Source organism: Microdochium trichocladiopsis, assembly GCF_020744255.1.
Source record: "Microdochium trichocladiopsis strain MPI-CAGE-CH-0230 chromosome Unknown B0I36scaffold_5, whole genome shotgun sequence".
Lineage (NCBI taxonomy): Eukaryota > Fungi > Ascomycota > Sordariomycetes > Xylariales > Microdochiaceae > Microdochium > Microdochium trichocladiopsis.
Window position 1 is genome coordinate 45683 of NW_025763548.1, and position 21312 is coordinate 66994.

Sequence of the window (21312 nt, forward strand, 5' to 3'; positions counted from 1 at the left end):
TATACTCCTGCCATATACGAGGAGAGCTAGGAGGGCTTTTAGATCTAGAATACCGATATCGTATAGGCACTTGCAATAACTGCTATTTCTTCACTGTTTAAAACCTCGCCTCAACGTTAGTATGAAATTGAGTAAACTAATCATCAGATCCCCCAGTACACCCAGCCAACCTATTCCCTCCTCCACATTAAACAGCAAGTCTCCCCAACCATATAAGAAAGCTTCAAATCTCAAAAAGAATTTTGTCTCGTCGCCCAACCACCCCAACACCACTTAGCAAGCACCGGTACACTAGTAAACCCGGTTATATATGCTCTGGATCTAGATGCCACAGATCTTGGCATCCACTTCAGGCGCTTTAGTACAGATGCTAACTTGCTTACCAGAATCCCGGTCGAAGACGTCGTAGTCGCCAGGATCCTTACGCTTATACCTCAGCTTCTTGTCGCAGAGCTCGCCGGTAAACTCTTTCTCCGGCCAAGGGTACGTGGGCCAGTCACCTTTAGCCCCGTCGAGCTTGTCAGCCGGCACGTCCATTACATCACAGTTGCCCCAATTGGATAACTTAGTGGCCTGTCCGTACCATCCAGTTTCGAGCTCGGTAACATACGTCACGTCCATCAGGTAGAATGTTAGCGGACCCGGATCACCACCGCCTCCGGGCGGGTCGTCGGGGTCATCCGGAGGGTCATCAGGCTCCTAGGGAGGCGGGCTCGGCTCGGAAAAGTCTAGAGGAGAGCCAGTCGGTGTAGGGCTATAGTAGTAGCCCTCACAATGGGTGCCGCAGTTACGCTCGTATGTAGGCAGGGCCGGGCCTAGCTTCCAGGTAATGGGCGGAGGCATAGGGATATCACCAATCTGTCCGCTACCGCCGCTTCCGCTGCCGTCTCCGTCGTTACCATCGCCGGGGCTGTCTAGGGGCGGCTCACACGCCCGCCGATCGAACTAGCTCGCGTCAGCGCCGGAGCGGCGGTTCACCAGCGGACAAGTTGTGAGGTCATCTGGGATGCTTGGACACACCAGCTTACCCTTATACCGGAGGTCTTGGCCGTTGAGGAGACACAACTGTTCGAGCACCTATCCGTTCTAGATGAACTTAGGGCTGACGGCACCCGGGTTCTAGTCCTTCCACGGGCCGTCGTCGATGATAAGGGATCTCTCAAACAGTTTGACCAGCCGCTTAGCGCTGCTCGCGACCGTAAGCTAGTCCTTCTAGCGCGAAGGCAGCCCGCGGTAGTAGGCCACAAGACCAGCTACCTTTAGCGCCGAGTACGATGTGCCAGAGCTCCATTTATGCGAGCCGCCGGCGACTACTACCTTGAGCTTATCGCCAGGGGCGTGGATGATGCGGTTCAGTTTGTTATCGCTGAAGCGCTCACTAATTCCTGCCAGGCGTGCGGCGCCGTCTGTAGCTCCGACGACCAGAGACGACTCAGTAAGATGGCCCTGGCCTATAACGCGCTGGGGGTAGCCGCCGTCCGAGTTGAATCCTTTCTTGCGCCCATTACCAGAAGCTGCGACGAGGACGACGCCCTCGCTCGCAATCTCCTCGAGAACGGTCCGCATGACCCGCCCGTAGGCCTTGGGCACGCTTCCAGCTCCGATCTGCCACGACATGCTGACGACGGCTTTGCCCTCCTTGGGGATGTTAGTGTCCAGGATGTCGTCGAGCACGAGAACGAGTGCCTCGAGGTAGCGCTCGGCCGGGTCCGAGTTGCGCTCAAAGGCAGTGCCTGTGTGCACCGGCACCAGGATCGCCCTGCGCGCCACGCCGAGGTTCTGGCCCACCGCAAGGGCAGAGACAGCAGTGCCGTGGACGCAGTCGTCGGTGTACCCGAGGCCCCAGTTCTGCGTCTTGAGAGGACTGGCCACCCGGATGCCAATGAACTCGGGATGCTTCGTGTCGACGCACGACTCAACAACGTATATGTATTGTTGTTGGCCCGCCGACTCGTGGAAATAGTACTTGTGCAGGGAGTTGTCCTGGCTCGCGCCTGGATTGACGGTGAAGTCGGTGTTGGTGGCCCAGTCGTCCGCTTCGGGAGGGGTCGAGATGTGGGAGTTGGCCCAGTCCGTGTACTGAGTCACCAGCCTCTTTGCGATCCCAGGGCCTACGACCGGCTCTTCTTCTTCTTCCTCGGCGATCAAGTCTCCCTCATCGTCATCTACACTTCGTGCTTGTATGATATCCATGCCAGTGCCGGGATACCATGCCCTCGTTCGGAAGCTCGACGGGTCGTACATTACCTCAACCTGGAGCAATCATTGTCAGGAATGTCCAGTGCCAGGCAAAAAGTGGTTCATGTGGTATGACCTACCGCTTTCATCTGCAACAGCTTGGCGTGCAGGCCCGTGGGCAGCCCTGAGACGTACCAGAATGCCGTAAGTTCCCTCTTGGTGGACTGTGCCCTCACGACTTTCACCCGTGTCTGTCCGTTCTTCAACTTTTCCAGTCGGTCGGCCAGCGCCTTAGTGTCACCATCAAAGTCCCACACACTTTTGGCAAAGATGATGACATCGTTCCTGCTACAGAACCACTCGGTCGCGAGCCTGATATCGTCGCCCCAGGCGGCCGGGTTATTCTCGTCGACACGTCGGCTCAGATGGATAAGGGCATCTGACCGGGTGTCCAAAGACTCGTGGACGAGCTCAGGGCTACTGGTCACCGTCGGCTGTGGTGCATTGGGGCCAGGGGTAGCAGTGGTGCCATGAACAAGTGCTGCTGGGGCCGTCCTCCGGCCAAGAGAACAAGTAGTGTCATCCGTTGCCGTCGCCTCGTCGTAGTCAGAAACTGCGCAGCCGTAGATGGTTGCGCACGTCTCGATCACGCGCGAGGTGGTGGTGATTGTGGTCGTGCCCTTATCTTCGAGGCCGTAGGAAGTAGTAGTCATGCACACAGAGGCTGATTTCGTCTCGCAGCGCGCTGGCTTCTCAGGGATGACCTCCGGCTTAGACTTTGGACCGATCCTGCATGGTTGACACCAAGATATCAGGAACCGTTGCTCAGAGAGAAGTGATGTGAACGTGGAAACGCTTACTTGAGCTTAGGCCAAGGCGGCAGACGTGGTCCTTTCCAGTTCCATCCAGTTGGCCACGGAATGAGCCCGGGCGGAGGAGGTCCCCTGCAAGTTGGCGACGTGGTCAGCAGAAATTCTTTAGAGGATGGTCATTGACCGGGCCGTTGCAGCGCTGTGGTACATACGGTCCAATGATACCCTCTGGGATGCGCCATTTCCATCCCTTGATCTGAAACTTGTCGATCTTGATACAAGTCTAGAGGGATTAGAGACATGTTAGCTCACCCCAGCTCTTGACCAAAACTTCGACATCGAGCAGCTGTACACACCGAAAAGAACCATAGATCACATGGGATGAAGAAGAAATCATCGTCATCGTCGTCGTCATCGTCGTCGTCGTCCTGCGGCGGTTCCGTTACGGGCTCGATCTGCTGTGGGATCTTGTACCAGTCTGTCCACGTTGGAAATGGAACGGTAGGCTCTGGAGGGTCGGGAACTGGGTCGTCTGTCGTCGTGGGAATATTAGAAGGCGAGCCAGTGTTGCTCCAGGATCCGGGAGGTCCCTGCGTGACTTGGGGCCACGGTGGAGGAAAGATTGTCCTCGTGGTCGTCAGAGTCGTGCCCTTGCTTACCCACGTAACTGGCACACTGGTAGGAGGCAGTGTGATCGAGGGGTACGGCTGAACCACCGTCTGATTCCCGACATTGGAGGGGATCGGGACGTTGTAGAAAGGGACTTCGGTGAGTGTCTGAGCTGGCACCTTGACGGTGATTGTCGTCGTGGTCGTGCCAACTTGCAGTGATGTTGTGTATGGGGAAATCGAGATAACAGTCTTGGAATCCAGCGGGCTCGGGGCCAGCACAATGGTGCAAGGGGCAGTGCATCCCATAGACGGATACGTGTAGACAGGCGTGCCGATGTAGACCACGTCGTCGTCGTTAGATCCCGGCGAGGTGTCTCCCATGAGATCCACGGCCCAATCGGTCGCTGAGGGTCAGAGGGGTCAGCTACGTTCGAATAGACAAGTTAGTATTGCGGGAAGGGTTCTCGTCATCTTACCGCCGCCAAAATTGAGGCCCTTGTACTTCTGGACACGGCGGTCCTTGCTCTCCTGGCTCATATAGCCAACGTACTCCACATTGTTGTAGATGAGGATGTCAGAGTCAGACTCCTTGTCGAATATCTGCTTGATCGGTGTGGCCTTGCGCTTGATGATCTCGTTAATCTCGCCGTTCGCAATGTAGCCGCCTGTGTCAGTGCACTTTCCGGGTTGAGCAGGCGAGTTGTTGCGCGAGCCAAGGTATAGACACGATGGCCCCCAGCAGTTCGCGTCTGCCATCTTGAAGCTACGTCCATAGCTTGTAATACCCACGATGACCTTGGTCGAGGACACGCCGGCTCGCGTGATCATTGCAAGCGAGTTGATCGTCTCCGTGATGTTGACGTGTGACCGCAGACAATCGCCATTAGCACAACCGGTGCTGGCGTTGGGAGCCTTGTTAGTAACATCTTTGTCCAGTTTGCAGCAGACATCAGCAGGATCGACAAGATCAAAAACTCACCTAGCCCACTTGCTGCCAGCATCCCATTGCCCTAATTGGTTTCAGCTCCCGCACATGCAATGAGGCTGCGGACGGACTCACCGTGCAAATCGTACGTCATGTAAACGATATAGCTGAGGATCTTGGCCATCTGGTCAATCGGAAAGTGGCGCAGGTACCAGTAGGAGGCCGGCGCGGCAATAGCCAAGGACTTCTCCTTTGGCAAACCATTGCGGACTATTGTCAAGAACTTCAGATAGTTGATGCCATCTTCTTTGGTACCCGGATCGGAGCCCTCAATATCATCAGCGCCAGGGTACTCCCAATCAAAGTCGACGCCGTCGAGCTTGTTATCAACAACAAACTTGATGATGTTGTCGGCGAACTTCTGTCTGTTCGCAGGTTTGACGCCCTGTCGCATTATGTGTGATGTTCCCTAATTGGTCCTTTTCGTCAGCGCCGGCTGGCATACACAAGAGCAGAGGCTTGACTTGGGGTGCTTACCGGCTCGTTAGAGAATGCCCAACCTCCAAATGAAATGATCTTCTTCGGACCTGACATTCCCAGGAACTTGACCCATTGCTCGGTGACTTCCGGGTCAGTACTGGGGACGAAGTCTTCGTTGATGTGACCGAATGCAAAGTGAATGTGTGTGATCGGGTCTTTCACTTCCGTGACGTCCATATTGAGACAAGGACGGTTGCCATTCCAGGCCTCAAAGTATCCTACTCGAATAAAGTTCTCCGGTGGCGTGTTGTTGTTGATAATCTCGATCTTGCCGCAGTTGGAGATGCAACCGTTCGTGTTCGGCTCATGTGTTCCAGGAGTGTTGTCGATGCTTGTATCCGTGCAGAAGTCGTCAGTCTGTAAATGGCCATGGTGAGCGTAGTTCGTAATATAGCCTCATTTTCAACGCCTCTGCACTTACAAGACCACAATATCCCCATCCTGAGCAGCAGACTTTCAGCGGACAGGGATTCAGATCAGCAATCTTGATGCCCTCTTGAGGTCGTTGCGTGCCTATGACCTGTGGGCCACAAGTGACGTTTTGCACCTGGACTGGCATGGGAGGCCGCCCTTCGCTGATGCAGATCTTCTGATCAGCCAGAAGAGCGCCGCAGCCCGCCCAGCCCCAGGTCTTGCCGACATTGAGCTGGTGGAGCTCTGTCTGGTTGAGGTGATACTTGTCGGCGATGGCCCAACAGCCGTCGTCCTTCTTGACCTCGTGCACAGCACAGTCGCCATTCTCTTGCGGTTTGGGCTTGAAGTCTGGCTTCTTGCCAGTAGTACAGCAAGCTGCGGTTTTGGGTTTCAAGTTGTTGCAGAACGCTGTCTGGTCGCCACCATTAAACTGCACGAGCTTGTTCAACGAGACGTTGCAACGCTTTGCAATGGCTGGGCAGCGATCGTTCTCTTCGATAACGGTGTATTTGCATTCGTCATCGGCAGCCATTACTAGTGATCCGCCTGGTTAGCCTCGAGCAATTACGCGATTTCGCGGGGATGGGTGTGGATGGCAGTCTCGATTGCTCCAAGGGTTTGTCTCGTGACTTACTTGAGACCTGGCCGCCTCCTTCGGAACAACACAGCTCATCCCCCGTCGCCATACTGCCACAGTATGAATCATCGATACCATTGAAGGCGTACAGCTTCTCCAGTGAAATACCGCACTTCTCCTGAGCGATGGACCAGCAGCTGTCACCAAAGTCGACCTTGGCCACGCGACAGGAACCTGCGCGTTTCCTCTTTTGCTGCAGAGGCTGGTGAGCTCGGATGGCATTGGCGTACCGGTGATGGCGGCTCAGCAGGCCTGTACTGTTTGTCTGCGTCTCGTTCGCAACTGGGCCGGTGACGGAGTCTTGAGTAAGGGGTACCGCAGAGATGAGCGCCATTGTCTGGTTCTGGGCGATACTGCTGCCGTCGAAACCCTCGACGCACTCGCCATCAACCCAGCCACTGAGCGCCTTGTGGACGCCCTGTATGTCTCCGTCGGCATCTGCGATAGCTCCAAACACCGCTGTGGCCGAGCGCTCGCCGGTCGGGCCGCAGACCTGCATAGTCAGGCGCGAAGGCGTGTCCACCTCTGGGTCGTTAATACGGTGAACAAAGTCTCGCATGAGAGAGGCAAGCGTGGATCTGTAAACCTGGGTGCCCGCATAGAGTCCGACGACGGCCTTGCCAGACTTTGCAAAGATGGCGGTCAGGCGGTTGTCCGGGTTCTGCGCCACCTGGTGCTTGAGCTTCAGTGCCGCGTCGACCATGTTGGACGTCGCGCGCTGGGAAGCTGGGCGGCCACTCCAGCCGGTCTGGACTTGTGCTGTCGTGTTGACCACATCGGCGTTGGACAGTGCCAGCGGGCCAAAGGCACCGGGAGCCGCCTCGGCGTCGGTTATCTGCGAGGTGCATGCCTTGAGGACTGTTGGGCGGTCGGGCGAGGACAGGGGGAACCGCAGCATGGCCTCGAAGATGACTGTGTAATCGCATCTTTCGAGTTCCTCGAGTGAGAGGATCCGAGACCAGGAAAAGCTGGTCGGTCCAGCAGCGTCACATGCTATGGGACAGTAGGCTCTGGACGATGTAGTCTCAGGTTGGAGCAGGTTGGGAAAGAATGCGAGATGGTTGGTGGCGTTGTTGGAGGCGCCGGCGGACTGTGCCTGGGCAGGGACGATGAGGTCCCAGGCAGTAGCCACCAGCACCGCGGCGAGGCGCCCGTCCAGCCTCATCGTGACAGGACTGGGCAGAGTCACTGCACTAGGATCCAAGCCTCTGTCTGAGCAACAGCGTCAGATGAGAAAGCGCTCTGAGCAGGACTCCATGGACAGCTATATAGGGGACTGTTGGAAGAGTACCGTTGCATATCCAGCGAATATAGTCCTGCAGGGCGAGTCATGATGGTCATCCTTCGCGTCCGGAGCCGAGCTGGGTTCGCAATAGAGCGGAGCCTCGTGGACGGCCAGCCCTGTCGAGGGATCCAGTGTTGCTGACATGGTGTATAATCTTGTCCAATAGTGTGACCGTCCCTAAACACCAGATGTCACCTTCGTACGGAGAAATCCACCGGAATTACACTTCACAGGGCCATCGGCGATGGAGCCCCGAGGCCCCCATTGCGACCAACAGTATTCGACTGACGCCAATGTCAGCCACCCCAGTGAACCGATGGTCCCTGACAAGCAAAAAAAAAAAAAAAAAAAAAAAAAGACATCCGAGGAGCTGATCATGAGGTAGCGTGCGGTTCGAGCGTGTCGACTGCTGCCAATGTTTGAGATGTCCTACTAAGCATTTGTTACTCTTCTGCAGCCAAGGTTGCTGAAAACTTGGTCGACGCCTATAGAGCTCGGCATTTTGTTGGACTGCGACACTACCAGTTTCCAGAAGGGGACAGGAGGTCATCTCACTACAACCACAGGGATACCCAGTCAGCATCCCTGCTCCGTCCGTGTACCGGCTGGGCCACAGCCTCGCTCGGCGGTCTCCATTGGGCAGCAGGAATAAGCTGACGGTGGGGTCGACCTGGGGTCTCCAGGTATGCAACGTTGCCCGGGAGCGATCCTCTGTGGGCGAGGTTGCAGCTGCGGCCATGGGCTGTGCTTACAAGGTCCTGGGAATATGCTTAAATCAGTAAGGATTAGAAAGGTCACGAGCAAAATTTAACGTGCAGTGCATGTTGGGGGGGGGGTCCTATAGGCAGCAGGGTTGTGCATGGTTCCTGCAGACGACGCTGTCAGCATATTACCTAAAGTCAAGTGAGTACCTTGTCACGCCACTTCCGCCGCTCCCGCTGGCCAGCAATGTCTCATCCGGCCAGCGCAGCCACTCACACAGCAGCACATCCGACCATGGCAGACGACGGCGTGTTCCACGACAGGGCTGCCATGGCCCTGGCCGCGGTAGACAAACGCGACATTGGAGCGTTCAAAACTCTGTTGCGGGAGGGACTAGACCCGGCCCGGCTCGTCCTTGACGGTGGCAACACGCTCTGGCATCACGCAGTGTCAATCCATAGCGGCACAGCTTTCCCTCGCGGCAGCAGCACGGTCAGAATGATGGAGGAGCTGATCGCCAGCGGCGTCGACGCGACGCGGGCAAACGATGCTGGTCGCACGCCCCTCCACGTCCTCAGCAACATTCGGCCCGACGTGTTGGACAATGTCAACCTGGACCGTCCCGGCCAGACGCTGGCCCTTGACGTCCTTCTAGAGCAGCTGCACCGTGCTGGTGATGCTGCGCCGAGCCGTGTCAACGCGGCTGACGTGGACGGGATCACGCCTCTCCACCTCGCCGTCGCCACGTCCGCGTATCACGTCCGGAGGCCACTCGAGTCTGGTGCAGACCCAGCGAGACCTGACAAAGAGGGACGCACACCACTTCATTGCGCGGTACAAGACGCGGACGGCAACGTTGTTGGCATGCTTCTTCAAGCCGTTGAGGCCAGCCGTGAAAAGCAACAGGTCGGCAGCAGTCCGCCTGGATGCAGCGCTGCAGTCACGCTTGGGGCGTTTGTCAATACTCAAGATGCTAGGCAGCGAACGGCGATCTATTATGCTTGCCTCGCCGGCAGTCCAAGCATATTTGGCTTGCTGCTCGAGGCTGGGGCCGATACAAGATGCGGCTCGACAGACGGCGACTCCCACCTGTTCGAGAGCTCATGCTGGCATGCACTGGCGTTGTGCGAGACGGAGAGCCAACTGCGTAGGTCAGAAAGTGCCACGAGACCAAGAGGCTCAACGCCTTGGCGAATCGACGAAATGGTCTTGTCCCTACTTGAGACATCGAAGCCTGCAGACATTGTCCTGATCGACCAGGCGATCAAGTTGGCCAATGCCAGCCAGGCAGCGTACGCCCTAGGGACGCTGTCCCGTGCACGCACCGACTTTCTAACCAAGCACAACCTTCATAGAACGCATGAGACGAGCCAGGAAGCCAATATAGGCACTTTTAGACCTTGGCAGCACAGAATCGCAGACCGTCTCGAGACCGAGAACCCAGAGATTCCTGCGAATATGCGGTTCATGAGACTGATGCAACTTCGAGAATATACTTCAGCTAAGCAGCTTCTGGTAGAAATTGTCTCGGATATATCTAGCCGAGACATTGGAGATGTCTCCGCGATCGTTCGTCTGCTTATCTCAGACGGGTTTGCAGACATGCTACGTCTCTTGAAGGACGCCATCAAGGTCCACATGCAGCACGATCACGACATGCTTCTCTTCTCGGCGATCGACCAGCAAGAGCCGAACATGCACGTGCTACAGGTTCTTGTGGACAACTTTGAGCTTGACGTCAACGCCGCCGATGCCAAGGGGCATGGGGTCCTCCATCGCTTGTTCCGCAACAACAACGATCCGCTGGGCAGAAGCAGCAACCCTGCCTGGTGGAAAGCTGCACTTGCTCTGCCGTATTTGGTCGGACATGGCGCGAACATCAACATGCAAGACCGGGACGGCTGCACACCATTACACTATGCCCTTGACTGCGTCGGGCACGCCGACTTTGACAGGACCCTAGTTGAGAGACTCGTGGCCCTCGACGCGGATAGCACCGCCACTGATCGTGTGGGCCAGACTTGTCTCTGCAGAGCAGCAGGCAATAGTGTCCATGCGGACACTGAACCGATGCAGGATGGTGGTTCAGACTATATCTCCGTCTTCACTCGCGACCTCGCTCTCGTGAAGCTCTTTCTCGAACGGGGTGCCCCCGTCACCCAGCCTACCTTGATTGAAGCGATACGCCGCAGCGACACGGTGCTGCTGAGCCTGCTCTTGTCACCGCCACTCGGTCATACCGATCCCAACACTCGCTTCAGACAGGACCGCGTACCTCTCGACTACTGGGCAAGTGGCACGAGCTACAGCCTCGGAGGCGACGCGGAGCAGGAGCCCTGGAGATACACGCCTCCCCTCTCGATCAACGTCGTCCCAGACCCGCTCATGTGCCCTCTGCACTTTGCCTGTCTGCAGACATACAACAACGACAACTACCAGACCATTGTGGAGATGCTGCTGGACCACGGAGCGGATTCCAACGCCCGGTACGAAAACGGCATGACGGTGCTGCACTACGTCCTGAGCCAGAAGGTCGACTCCCTGGCGGTGAAGCTCCTGCTGGCCCGCGTCGCTGTCGGTGGCGATGACGATGGTCTCGAGGTGCGGAACCCGCTGGGCATGACGCCGCTGCTCATCGCCGCACACATGGCGGGCAAGAAGAGCCGCACGAACGACACGAGTCACCAGGACGCGAGCGCGTTAGTGGCTCACCGCCTGCTCGACCTGAGCGCGGATCCCCGCGCGAGGGACAATAACGGACATGGAATTCTGTACCATCTAGGCTGTGGCGAGGACGGTGAAGGTCGAGACGTCGACGCTGGTGGCGGTGGCGGCGGTGATGATACAGTCGGAAATGAGAGCGCCGTGTTGCAGGAATTGGTCGCTCGTGTCCGGAAGAGTTTGGCGTGAGGGAGTCCACGGACTTTATTGGATTAGGACACGAAGCAGCGGGCCATCGTAGTCGTGTGATCATAACAGACGGAAATTCTGTGAGCAACTGTTGATATATTGATTTAGCGTAACGGAACGCGGAGCAATGATGTCTTTTTCAATAGCGATACTGAATGAAAAGCTCCATGGCCACGGCAGTTCTTGTGTAGAGCTCACGACCTCTTAGTTTTGTCCTGCGACAATGAGCCTCTGCCAATTTCTAAATACTCGGATATAGTTTTGCCTCATGCATATACACACACGCGCGCGATATCAGGGTTTGTGCAAAGCAACGTTCTCATCACGGGAATCTCAAGTCGATAATGTCCCATATTCGAAATAACGTAATCCACGGGTGAGCGGGTCACACGGGTGAACGGGTCACTTTACTGCAATTTAATTGAGGTTCACTTCCTTCTCCTTTTTCTCCACCTCTAATTATGGGACGACAATCAATTGAAAGTGATTTGGTTCTAGCGTTAAATGCGCTCCAATCCGACCCAAAATTAAGCGTACGAAAGGCTGCGCAGATCTATAATGTATCTCTACGACACTCCAGTAACGATACCACGGCCGAGCTGCGAAACACGACACCCGACTACCCTGCTAGAAATTAACCTTATACGAAGAGGAGAGTATCGTACGATACGTACTCGACCTAGATTCGCGTTCGTTTCCACCGCGGTTAAGTGGTATTTGAGAAATGGCGGATCGACTCCTCCGTATACGCGACGCGCTACGCGTTAGAACGAACTGGGCCTCAACCTTCGTACGACGACGACCTAAGCTCCGTACGTGTTTTAATCGAAGAATCGATTATTAGAGGGTCCTTTACGAGGATCCGGACGCGTATCGTACGTAGTTTAAGCTCGTACGAAATATAATCGCGAAATACGGGATCCACGATAACAACATCTACAACTTCGACGAAACGGGCTTCGCGATAGGTAAAATCTCCGCTGAAACTGTTGTTACGACCTCCGATCAACGCGGGAGGCTAAGAGCCGTATAACAAGGTAATCAGGAATGGGTTACAGTAATCTAAGGTATCGTGTCGTACGGCTATTTAATCCCGCCGTACATTATCTTCGCCGGGAAGGTCCACCTTAACTCCTAGACCGCGAATAGCCCTCTACCGGCTAACTAGGTAATCGCGCTTTTAGAAAACGGTTAGACGACGAACGAGAGAGGCCTAGAATAGGTAAAACACTTCGATTTCCATATAAAGAGTCGTACGAAGGGTACCTACCGCCTCCTTATCCTCGACGGCTACGAGAGCTACCATTCCGTCGATTTCGAGCTCTACTGCAAGGAATAGAATATTGTTACCCTCTATATACCTGCTTATTCGTCGCATAAGTTCCAGCCTCTCGATGTTAGGTGTTTTGGACCTCTAAAACGGGCGTACGGTGAAGAAATCGAAGGTCTAATGCGGGCGTACGTAACCCACGTTTCAAAGGAGGACTTCCTCCCAGCCTTTTATAAGGCGTACAACGCTGCAATAACCAAATCAAACATCCAGGCAGGCTTTAGAGCGACAGGCCTAGTACCGTACGACCCGGACTATGTAATTTCGCAGCTAGATATAAAGCTTCGTACGCCAACACTACTAGGTTCTGCCGGACTACCACCCCCCTGGGTCTCAAAGACGCCGAATAACCCGATTAAGGCCGAATCGCAGACGGAGTATATTAAAAATCGCATCGTATAACACTAGAATAGCTCACCGTTATCCATAATCGCAAGCCTTAAGCAGCTTAATAAAGGGATCGCGATAATAGTATATGAGCAGACCCTTGTACGCTACGACCTCGCCGAACTTCGAGATGTGAACGACCGCCTTAGCCGCCGTCGTCGTACGAAAAGAAAGCAGCTATAGAAAGGAGGGTCCCTTACTATTGATCAAGCAAAGGATTTGAAGGCTTAAATCGATACGACGTAGCAGTTAGTAGCGGAAACGAGTTAGAATAGTGGGCGTACGAGGAGGCCCGAAACGCGCACGCGGCGATATAGCGTCTACGGCGAGCCCGGTTATAATGCTCGTACGTATCAGAAAGTTGTATCTACCTCTGAAGAAGAGGATTCCGAATAATTTTAATTGATTTCAGGCGTTGTGGTTGAATTGTCTTACATATTGTTGTACGAGTCACTGGAAGGTGACCCGTTCACCCGTGTGACCCGCTCACCCGTGGATTACGTTATTAAGTAATCATTTTCGGGTCCGGTCTTGAGATGATCTGAAACCCACAAATGGCAGCTTACTCCTCATGAGCAGACTGCTACAAACCACGCTAACACTGCTCAATGCCATTGCCAAACTAGCCCAGACAGGATCCAATCTTACATGTGTCCCATTGCTGTTGATGGGATACAGCACACCCGCTGCCACTGGCAGAGCAATCAGATTGTATACCAGGGCCCAAGCGAAGTTGAACTTGATCCTTCTAAATACCGTCCGGCTGAGGTCAATGAGGGTGAGGAGCGACGTGAGGCCGGACGATATCAGGACGAATTCGGCCGAGGAAATGGCGATGTCGGAGCCAGAACCAACAGCAATGCCAACGTCTGCAACGGTGAGCGCAGGTGAGTCGTTGATGCCGTCCCCAACCATGGCGACGATGGCTCGCTTCGAAGTTCGATCTCGTTTCTCAAAGAAAGATGTGCCTTGCGGCTTCTGAAGGGTCTTCTGCAAGTATTGGACCCTCTCGGCCTTCTGGTCGGGCAACACGCCAGCAATGATGTTCTCCTCGGGAATGCCCACCATCTTGCCGACAGCGTACGCGGTAATGGGGTTGTCGCCGGAGAGCATCCACACGGCTACGCCCCGGTCGTGAAGTGCCCTGACGATTTCCTGGGCCTCGGGACGGAGCGGGTCGGCTGTGGCCATCATCATGTAGAGCTTCCACGGCGTCATCCTGGGTAGGGGTACCGTCAATCCCGAAGAGCCAATCTCATTTCTCATTGCCACGAGGACGACGGACTTCGCTTGGCGTTTCCACGAGTCGAGTGTCGCGACATTTTCGTCAGCGACTTCGACGCCATGATCCGCCATCAAGACCTCGTTTCCGACCAAAACTTCCATCGCCGGTGATTCATTGTTGCCGGTTCGAAAAGAACCCTTCATACCCTTTCCAGAAATCTCCTCCATATTCATGGGTTGCACTGCAGCGGTTGTCCTGGCGCTACAGAACGCGACCACGGCCCTCGCAATCGGGTGATTGCTGCTCTCCTCAAGCTTTGACACAGCACTCACCAGCTCCTCGGCAGCTTCCTTCGATACAAATTCGTGATTGGTAACGGAAGGTTCGCCGCCCTGGGTGATTGTGCCGGTTTTGTCGAAGATAATGCAATCAAGATGACTGGCTTCTTGAAAAGCCTCGCCTCCTCCCTTGACAAGAATCCCATGCTGGGCAGCCAAGCCACCGCCGACAAAAAGAGCGGTTGGGGCTGCTAGACCGATACCGCAAGGGCAGGCGATGACGAAGACGGCAATGGCGAATTGTAACGACCAGAATGACCAACCTCCGACGTTGTTGTCCATCCAGGAATCAGGGAGAACACCAGAAAGTCCGAGCGCCAGCCAGATGACCCAGTCGCAAATGGCGATCAGGGTAACGATTGGCACGAAATAGCCCGTGATGAGGTCGGCGACACGCTCGATTGGCGCCCTCCGGATTTGACCCTCACGGACGGCGGCTATAATCTGATCAAGCATCGAGTCCCCGCCAAGACGAGTAATTCGGATCGAGATAGGTGCTCCTTTGTTAAGAGTACCAGAGAAAACCTCGTCTCCCGTTGTCTTTTGGACAAGAGCCGATTCGCCCGTGAGACTGGATTCATCGAACTGGGACTCGCCCTCGACCACAACGCCATCGTAAGGCGGAGAGGCTCCGTTCGAAATGCGGACCACGTCTCCGTTTTCCAGTTGGTCGATCGAGATCAGGCGCGACTCCCGGGTGGGCGAGGTGTCGTTGCTAAGAGGCTCGACGAGGAAGGCCTCCGTCGGTCGGAGGCTGCCAAGCAGACCCACAGCATCACCAGCTTTCGCCTTACTGTAAGCTTCAATCAGCCGCCCCATCAGCAAGAACATGGCCAAGAACACGACAGCGTCGAAGAATGACCCCTTTTGACCCATGGAATGGTCCTCGGCTGACTGGGTGGCGTTGATGGCGAGGACGGCGATGGAGGAGAAGTACGCAATCGAAATTCCCAAAGACATGAGCATATCCATGCTGCCGAAACGGTAGAATCGTCGAAGGATGGGAGTCTTGCTTCCCGGCCCCCAGAGAGCCTTGATCTCCGCATACATGCGACGGTGGAACAAGTCGGCCGCGAAGAAGTAGACCGGCGTTGCGGTGATGAACAGCGCCCACTCGGATCTGGTGGCTTTGCCGGCCCACATCGGCTCCATGAGATACATTTGCACGCGGTTGTCGCCAGGGACTAGGCCCATGTACACGACGCCGATGACAAAGGTCGGAATGGCGGCAATGACGGAAAGTATTAGACGTCGAGCAATGCGCCATTGTTGACGGTGATGCATCTTCTGCGAACGCTCCTCCAGAGTCGGCGGATGATAGATGGAAACGTTGAATGCCTCATCGATCTGGGCAATGGTGCCAATGATATGTCGAATCGTGAACCCAGGCATGGCCGGCAAATATTTGATGTTCATCTTGTTGTCAGCCGTCGTGGGACGTTTTACCACCGTCATGTTGTTCGCATAGATGCTTAGTGCGTCCAAGATTCTGGAGGGGCAATGCTCGCAGTGCATGCCGTCGATCTGGATGATGACTGATCTCTCATGCTCACGCTCCTTGGGTTGGCCGGCATTCTCCATGTCGTTGAGTTTTGCCGTGTAGCCAGCGTCTTCAATGATCTTGGAGATCTGGTCCTGGTGGTCTTTGCCTTCGAACAGGATAGAAGCACTGTTGGAGAGTAGGTTGACCTCGACCTTCTTGATCCATGCATAGCGCTCGAGTGCCTCGTTGATGGCGCCAACGCACGAGCTGCACGTCATGCCCCCTATGGCATAAGACGCCTGCCACGTATCCACTGGCGAGAGGGACGTGGAGGGTTTGAGGGACTCAATGTCTTCGCACTCGTCAAGCTCCGCATCATAGCCGATGCTTCTCACCGTCTCAAGAATCTGGTTGATACGCTGCTTGTCCTCGAAGACGACGGTTGCACTGTTGATGAGAAGGTTGACGTCGGCGGATCGGATCCATGGCTTGGATCGCAAAGTCTCGGTGATCTTGCCGACGCAGGAGCTGCATGACATTCCGTGGATCGACAAAGTTGCTCGAGCGATAGCGCTTGTGGGTTTCTCAGAAACTACTGAGTTGAGTGCGGTCAGGCTGCCCTTCACGCTGGCGGCGGGGCGCAGGTGCTTGTCGGCCTTCTCCATAACGTCTGTCGACATCGACGCTGTGTCTCCGTAGAGCTCTGCGCGGCAAGCGTCGCACCTCTCAATATGCAAAGCGCCTTGTTCGCGGGCATCGTGTTTTCGGTGCGCACTGGACGAGTTTAGCCGCTGGAGGATGGAGCCGGCAGATTGTCCTCCCGAGTAGTCTTCCTCTGCAAGGACGATATCGCCGCTCTCTGGGGTATTCTGAGTCACGCTCTCGATCTCGAAGCCAACTGCTTCGAGTGCGTGGATAATGTCCGAGGTGCTCAGCGAGGTGGGGTGCAGAATGACGACCCTCTGCGAAACAATGGACGTCGATGTGGAGAGTGGCGGGGGATTGAGCGTGGAGAGCGACTCATCGATGGAGGCAACGCAGGATGGGCAGTGGAGATTGCGAACCAGAATCGTTGTGGCCCTCGAGTGACCGGGAGATGGCATGGTGGCGGTTTGCTGATCAACTGCCATTGTTGGCTGATGGATTGTGACTTCCTGGGGAGCAGTGCAAGCCGAAAGACTGTTGACGTCGAAATATGTATGGCTTATCAAAATGATAAAGTGAGATTGAGGGGTTGGGAAAGGCTGGACGAGTGTTGTTTTGACCGCAGAGAGCGCCGTTTCCCTCCTCTATATACATACTGGCGTCACACCGAACAGAACACCCGGCTATTGGTGGTGATGAATAAGGCGTACCGGAAAATAGGTTCTGGAACCCCGTGGCAATGTTTGTGAATTGCGACGTTTTCGCGTGGAGGGAAATTTCTGGTGCTGACAGGCTTGTCGGTCGAGGATGAGGCATTTTTGCTTCAGCACAAACCACGCAATGAAACTCCGCATATTGAGCGCCTCCAGTACATCAATGCCATCCAATGCGGGGTAGAACATGTGGGATGACCTACACCTCCTCCGGGGTTAAATATGTTAGCTCGCGAATTCAGCGATAACTACCAGAGGTAGTAACTCTTATACCTCCTATTCCCTGCTTCTTCTACTAAGTATCCCTACCAGCACGTAGTCTCCACATAATTATCTTATCTGCCATATTTGCCATACGATCGTTAGGGCAGACGTTCCTCTCCTAGATATCGTCTACGAGGAATACCTAATATGGATACTGGAAATCTGTTACGAGCTAACATAATTAATCCAGGAGGAGGTGTAGGTTTCTAACGTTTGCAGACTCTTAGGCCAGGACACCCTGGACGCAAGCTAACGAGGTATCAGATTGTGATAGGACAAGGGCACGAGCGAGGTCAAACGCAATTTAGGCAAAACGATTGTTCTACGAGGGGAGAAAAAGAGAGGGGAGAAAAAGAGAGGAAACCCCTGACTAAAGCTATTAGACAGTCTTCATAAAATGACACTATTTACAAAGTGTGAAAGTCACGTGGTCGTTCTCTCACATAGATGCATCTTTTAAACCATCTTGTACTGTGGGCATGGTGCCTGAGCGTTTCTCTCTGAGTTTCACGACACGGCACACGGACATGCTCTTTCGCTTTTTCTTCTCGGAGTCCGACTACGGAGCGGAGAGAATGTTTCTGGGTGAAAGGGTTCACGAACTGAAGCTCTTGCAGTGGTCCGACCAACAAGGCTCAATCCAGTTGGAGCTCTGAGCTAGGAGAACAAGTGTGATGCACTTCTTGCTATCTACTGCAGCAGGCACAAGCTAGTGAGAGCTAGACCTGCTGTCTCCTTGCTGCACAACGTCACTGGCTGCCTACTAGGCAGCCTCCCCGCTGCGTTCGTGCCTCCGAGGCAGGCAACTTAGTGACACATGATCTTGGGATCCAACTAATCCATGACAATGTCGCATAAAGCTAAAACCTCGAGGCAAATCAAAACGGACCCTGTTACGGAGCCTTGGCACATAACGGCCGAAGGACCCAACCTCGCTGTCACATCCCTGCAACCAAACTTAGAAATGGCTTTTTTTAGCTCCCTCCCGGATGACCGTGCAGGAGCACATGTCTCATCTTACCGCCGGGGCTGCTCAAATGCTACATTAGAAACAAAAATCCGCAAAAAATGCTCATGGACGTAACCCTTGTTTCGAAAGCAAGCCACACGCTATGCCAAAATGGGGATAGCATTTCAGGGGCTCGCTCCTGCTGCCTTGATTGCATGAGCGGCGCATTCGAGGCTCCAGGTCAAGGGAACGCCGTACTGTATCAATTCTTTTCAATACAATAATCAAGCCGACCCAACCTCCCTCTCCATTACTTTCTTGCTCGTCGATAGCGCTGGTCGCAATTCATTCTTTTCTGATTTCACCACATCCACGAAGCTAGCTTTCAGGCTTCACCTCTTCTCGAATTCTATTGCCCGCAGGACCGGGCCTTTGGCCTACAATTGGGACACTGGACACAAAGCGACTTCTCTCAGCCATCAAGTTCTGTAAAAACACTGGTGGAGTTGCCAAGAGGCCAGTCATCATGATGGACATGGACATGCCCGGCATTCAGATGGGTGCCGGCACCTCCCCCTCTCAAGCCGAAGCAGCCACCCCAGCAGTCGCAACCCCGAGCCAAGCAACATTGCCGGTAACGAAAGCCGCTGCTGTCGGTCACGACGAAGAGTCACCTACCACTGCCGAAATATCAGGTATGGACAGTATGGGTGGCATGCGCACCTCATTCCACATCGGCACCGGCGACGCTCTCTGGATCCCGTCATTGGCGCCATCGACGGGGGCCGGCTACGCTGGCGCCATCATCCTTCTCATGCTCTTGACTGTGTCGCTGCGCTTCGTTATCACACTGGAGCACATGATCAACAAGCGCCGGAAAGGGAAGAGAGCCCTCGACGAAGCCGAGGAGGCTGGGAGCTACTTTAAGCAGTCTGGGTCCGATGGAGAAGACTCGGGCAGTACACCGCCCAAGTTCAAGCTGTCTGTTCTGCTTCCCAGGGCTTCGTTCCTCGTGCTAACCATGGCTCTTGGATACTTGCTGTACGTGTTGACCCTTATCCCTACTTCTTCCTGTCCGGAGACTCCTGAAGATAAGCCCTATGCTAATCACCATTTGGATTCCCCACAGCATGCTTGCCGTTATGACTTTCAATGTTGGCTACCTTCTGGCCATTCTGGGTGGCGGTTTCTTGGGCGAGATCGCCTTCAGCTGGGTCAAAGACTAAGCATGCCCGGTGGAGAGAACCAGAGTCAGTGTGGGTAGATAGGCGTTCCTGTACACCAGTCTCCAGTTGTTCCCTGCGTGGACGCCATCCAGGGATCTTTTGGACTGCAGGGTACGAACAGCATGCGTGCAGCGTGGTCCTGAATTGGCACCTACCACAGATGTTGACGAAGACTGTCAGTCGCTACCTTATGAGCAGCTCCTCAGTCTGCCGTCCGCTCCTTTCCCTCCTTCTTCCATGAAGTTGGCGATTCTGCTCCCCGGCACTCGCCATCCCATGGGAATGAAATAAATTCTTGGTCAATCCACATGTTAGCCAGGAAGAATGCATGACCACAGGTCTTGGGGACAGGTTTTCCACGCGGCCAAGTTTGTTCAACTGAATGTCCGTAAATTCGGAGAACGCGAGCGCTACTTGCGTCATAAGCCGTTCGAGAATTAAGTCGACAAGTAACCCTGGGATCAATATCCAGGAATATTCTTCCCGGTGAACCCTCGATCAGGCAAGAAATACGGAGCACTCCAGCCCTCCCTTGAATGGCAGTTTTAACGTCCTAAACCCATTCTCAGAGTTGCGGACGTACGCAAGAAAATCCCGGTACAAGAACTTCGCCACACCCACATTGTCTGTGATAACAACAGCGCCGTGCTTCAACCGTGGCTGAAGAAGTTTGAGCGTAGGTAATGCAAGGGGCGTCCAGACTTGGTAGATTTCGTTAGCACTGGCACTGCGATAGGGAAGAGCATTTAGGGGGCATTATACTGTCAAGGAGGAGGAGGTCGATCTCTTCTGGCATGCCCTCTTCAACCCTTAATGTCTCGAGCAAGTCACCCTCGCGCAGCTCAATCCACGGCTCCACCTCATTCCCCGCCTCCTTCCAGTACTCTCTAGCTTTCGCTGCCTTCGAAGTTTCCTTCTCCGTGGCAATCACCTTCCCGCCTACGCCAGGATATCTCTGCAACTCATGCTGCACGTTCTGTCCCACTGCTAAAGCAAGGTATATCGTCGAGACGCCGAAGCTCGACCCCGCTTCGACGACGTTTCTCGCTCTCATGGCTCTCGCGAGCAGGTATATGAACTGGCATTTGTCTTCTTCCAAAGCCACGAACTTGTCACGCATGTGGTTGTCGGCCATCGCGGACCACGTCTCTCCTGAAGCCATGAAGCGGACAAGACGCATCAGGTAGAAGAGCTTCTGCGACCATGATTTTTCTTGCGTCTCGGACAGCTCGTGAAGTTTCCGTAAAAGAGCCTGCAGCTTGGCGCTGGCTATCACTGGATACGTCGTCAACTCAGCAGACCGAGTTGCTGAAGGGTTTGACATGACTAAAATCGAGCGAGCAAGCTAGTGTTAGAGAAGGTTGAGGAACGTTAATTGCTTCAGCATCAGGAGGACGATATGGCCGGCTCCGGTCAAGTGGCAGATTACAACCAGCCATCCGACAAAGCTGGATTTATCCAGAGTATTATCACCTCCCTTTGAAACCTTTGTTCGGGGAGGCGAACCCTCCCCCGCCGGTTGGGCACTTGCCATGACCTAAAGCCAGAGTATAAACATGGACGTACGAGTCGCTCCTAGCGGCAGATGGCCCCACCAAGATCCGCCTCCAGATGCGCCATGACAGAGCTAAATTCCGCACAAATGCCTCTTCTGGACCCACCGCGAATGCAGCCATGACAGAGCTAAATTCCGCACAAATGCCTCTTGCGACCCACCGTGGATGCAGCCAAGATAACG

General features: G+C 54.6%; 6 protein-coding genes across 6 annotated transcripts; 2 read left to right on the plus strand and 4 right to left on the minus strand.

Moving 5' to 3' along the window:
- Nucleotides 1-868: 868 nt before the first annotated feature.
- Nucleotides 869-3024, minus strand: B0I36DRAFT_111894 (peptidase S8/S53 domain-containing protein). The gene is made up of 3 exons (XM_046147899.1): nucleotides 2319-3024; nucleotides 1029-2253; nucleotides 869-945 (listed from the first exon to the last, which is right to left on the minus strand). Exons 1-2 carry the CDS (start codon nucleotides 2889-2891, stop codon nucleotides 1213-1215), a joined length of 1614 nt encoding a protein of 537 aa, XP_046012233.1. The 5' UTR covers nucleotides 2892-3024; the 3' UTR covers nucleotides 869-945; nucleotides 1029-1212.
- Nucleotides 3025-3973: 949 nt separating this feature from the next.
- Nucleotides 3974-6820, minus strand: B0I36DRAFT_243806 (glycoside hydrolase superfamily; the record flags this gene model as incomplete). The annotated part of the gene is made up of 8 exons (XM_046150006.1): nucleotides 3974-4005; nucleotides 4078-4499; nucleotides 4581-4611; nucleotides 4662-4995; nucleotides 5064-5423; nucleotides 5488-6014; nucleotides 6231-6302; nucleotides 6472-6820. Coding segments are annotated over 8 exons (2127 nt in total), but the record flags the coding sequence as incomplete, so codon positions are not given.
- A 2792-nt stretch (nucleotides 6821-9612) lies between these two features.
- Nucleotides 9613-11191, plus strand: B0I36DRAFT_322032 (ankyrin repeat-containing domain protein). Its single transcript, XM_046153798.1, has one exon. The coding sequence runs from the start codon at nucleotides 9707-9709 to the stop codon at nucleotides 11012-11014; it is 1308 nt and encodes a 435-aa protein (XP_046012235.1). The 5' UTR covers nucleotides 9613-9706; the 3' UTR covers nucleotides 11015-11191.
- A 1928-nt stretch (nucleotides 11192-13119) lies between these two features.
- On the minus strand, nucleotides 13120-16880 carry B0I36DRAFT_288069 (E1-E2 ATPase-domain-containing protein; the record flags this gene model as incomplete). Its single annotated transcript, XM_046151634.1, has 1 exon — nucleotides 13120-16880. The coding sequence occupies one exon, from the start codon at nucleotides 16878-16880 to the stop codon at nucleotides 13245-13247; it is 3636 nt and encodes a 1211-aa protein (XP_046012236.1). The 3' UTR covers nucleotides 13120-13244.
- Nucleotides 16881-18630: 1750 nt separating this feature from the next.
- Nucleotides 18631-19598, plus strand: B0I36DRAFT_430885 (Ctr copper transporter family-domain-containing protein). Its single transcript, XM_046162559.1, has 2 exons — nucleotides 18631-19389; nucleotides 19478-19598. Exons 1-2 carry the CDS (start codon nucleotides 18875-18877, stop codon nucleotides 19572-19574), a joined length of 612 nt encoding a protein of 203 aa, XP_046012237.1. The 5' UTR covers nucleotides 18631-18874; the 3' UTR covers nucleotides 19575-19598.
- Nucleotides 19599-19920: 322 nt separating this feature from the next.
- On the minus strand, nucleotides 19921-21082 carry B0I36DRAFT_322045 (S-adenosyl-L-methionine-dependent methyltransferase). Its single transcript, XM_046153799.1, has 2 exons — nucleotides 20337-21082; nucleotides 19921-20275 (listed from the first exon to the last, which is right to left on the minus strand). Exons 1-2 carry the CDS (start codon nucleotides 20896-20898, stop codon nucleotides 20073-20075), a joined length of 765 nt encoding a protein of 254 aa, XP_046012238.1. The 5' UTR covers nucleotides 20899-21082; the 3' UTR covers nucleotides 19921-20072.
- Between the last annotated feature and the right edge of the window lie 230 nt (nucleotides 21083-21312).

Bases quoted from the DNA above. Each gene is read 5' to 3' on its own strand.
- B0I36DRAFT_111894 (XM_046147899.1), bottom strand. From the start codon at position 2,891: ATGACTACTACTTCCTACGGCCTCGAAGATAAGGGCACGACCACAATC. The intron at 2,254-2,318 runs GTAGGTCATACC...TGATTGCTCCAG, and splicing joins AGCTGTTGCAGATGAAAGCG to GTTGAGGTAATGTACGACCC.
- B0I36DRAFT_322032 (XM_046153798.1), top strand. From the start codon at position 9,707: ATGCTACGTCTCTTGAAGGACGCCATCAAGGTCCACATGCAGCACGAT.
- B0I36DRAFT_322045 (XM_046153799.1), bottom strand. From the start codon at position 20,898: ATGTCAAACCCTTCAGCAACTCGGTCTGCTGAGTTGACGACGTATCCA. The intron at 20,276-20,336 runs GTATAATGCCCC...AAATCTACCAAG, and splicing joins CGACCTCCTCCTCCTTGACA to TCTGGACGCCCCTTGCATTA.
- B0I36DRAFT_430885 (XM_046162559.1), top strand. From the start codon at position 18,875: ATGATGGACATGGACATGCCCGGCATTCAGATGGGTGCCGGCACCTCC. The intron at 19,390-19,477 runs GTACGTGTTGAC...GATTCCCCACAG, and splicing joins ATGGCTCTTGGATACTTGCT to CATGCTTGCCGTTATGACTT.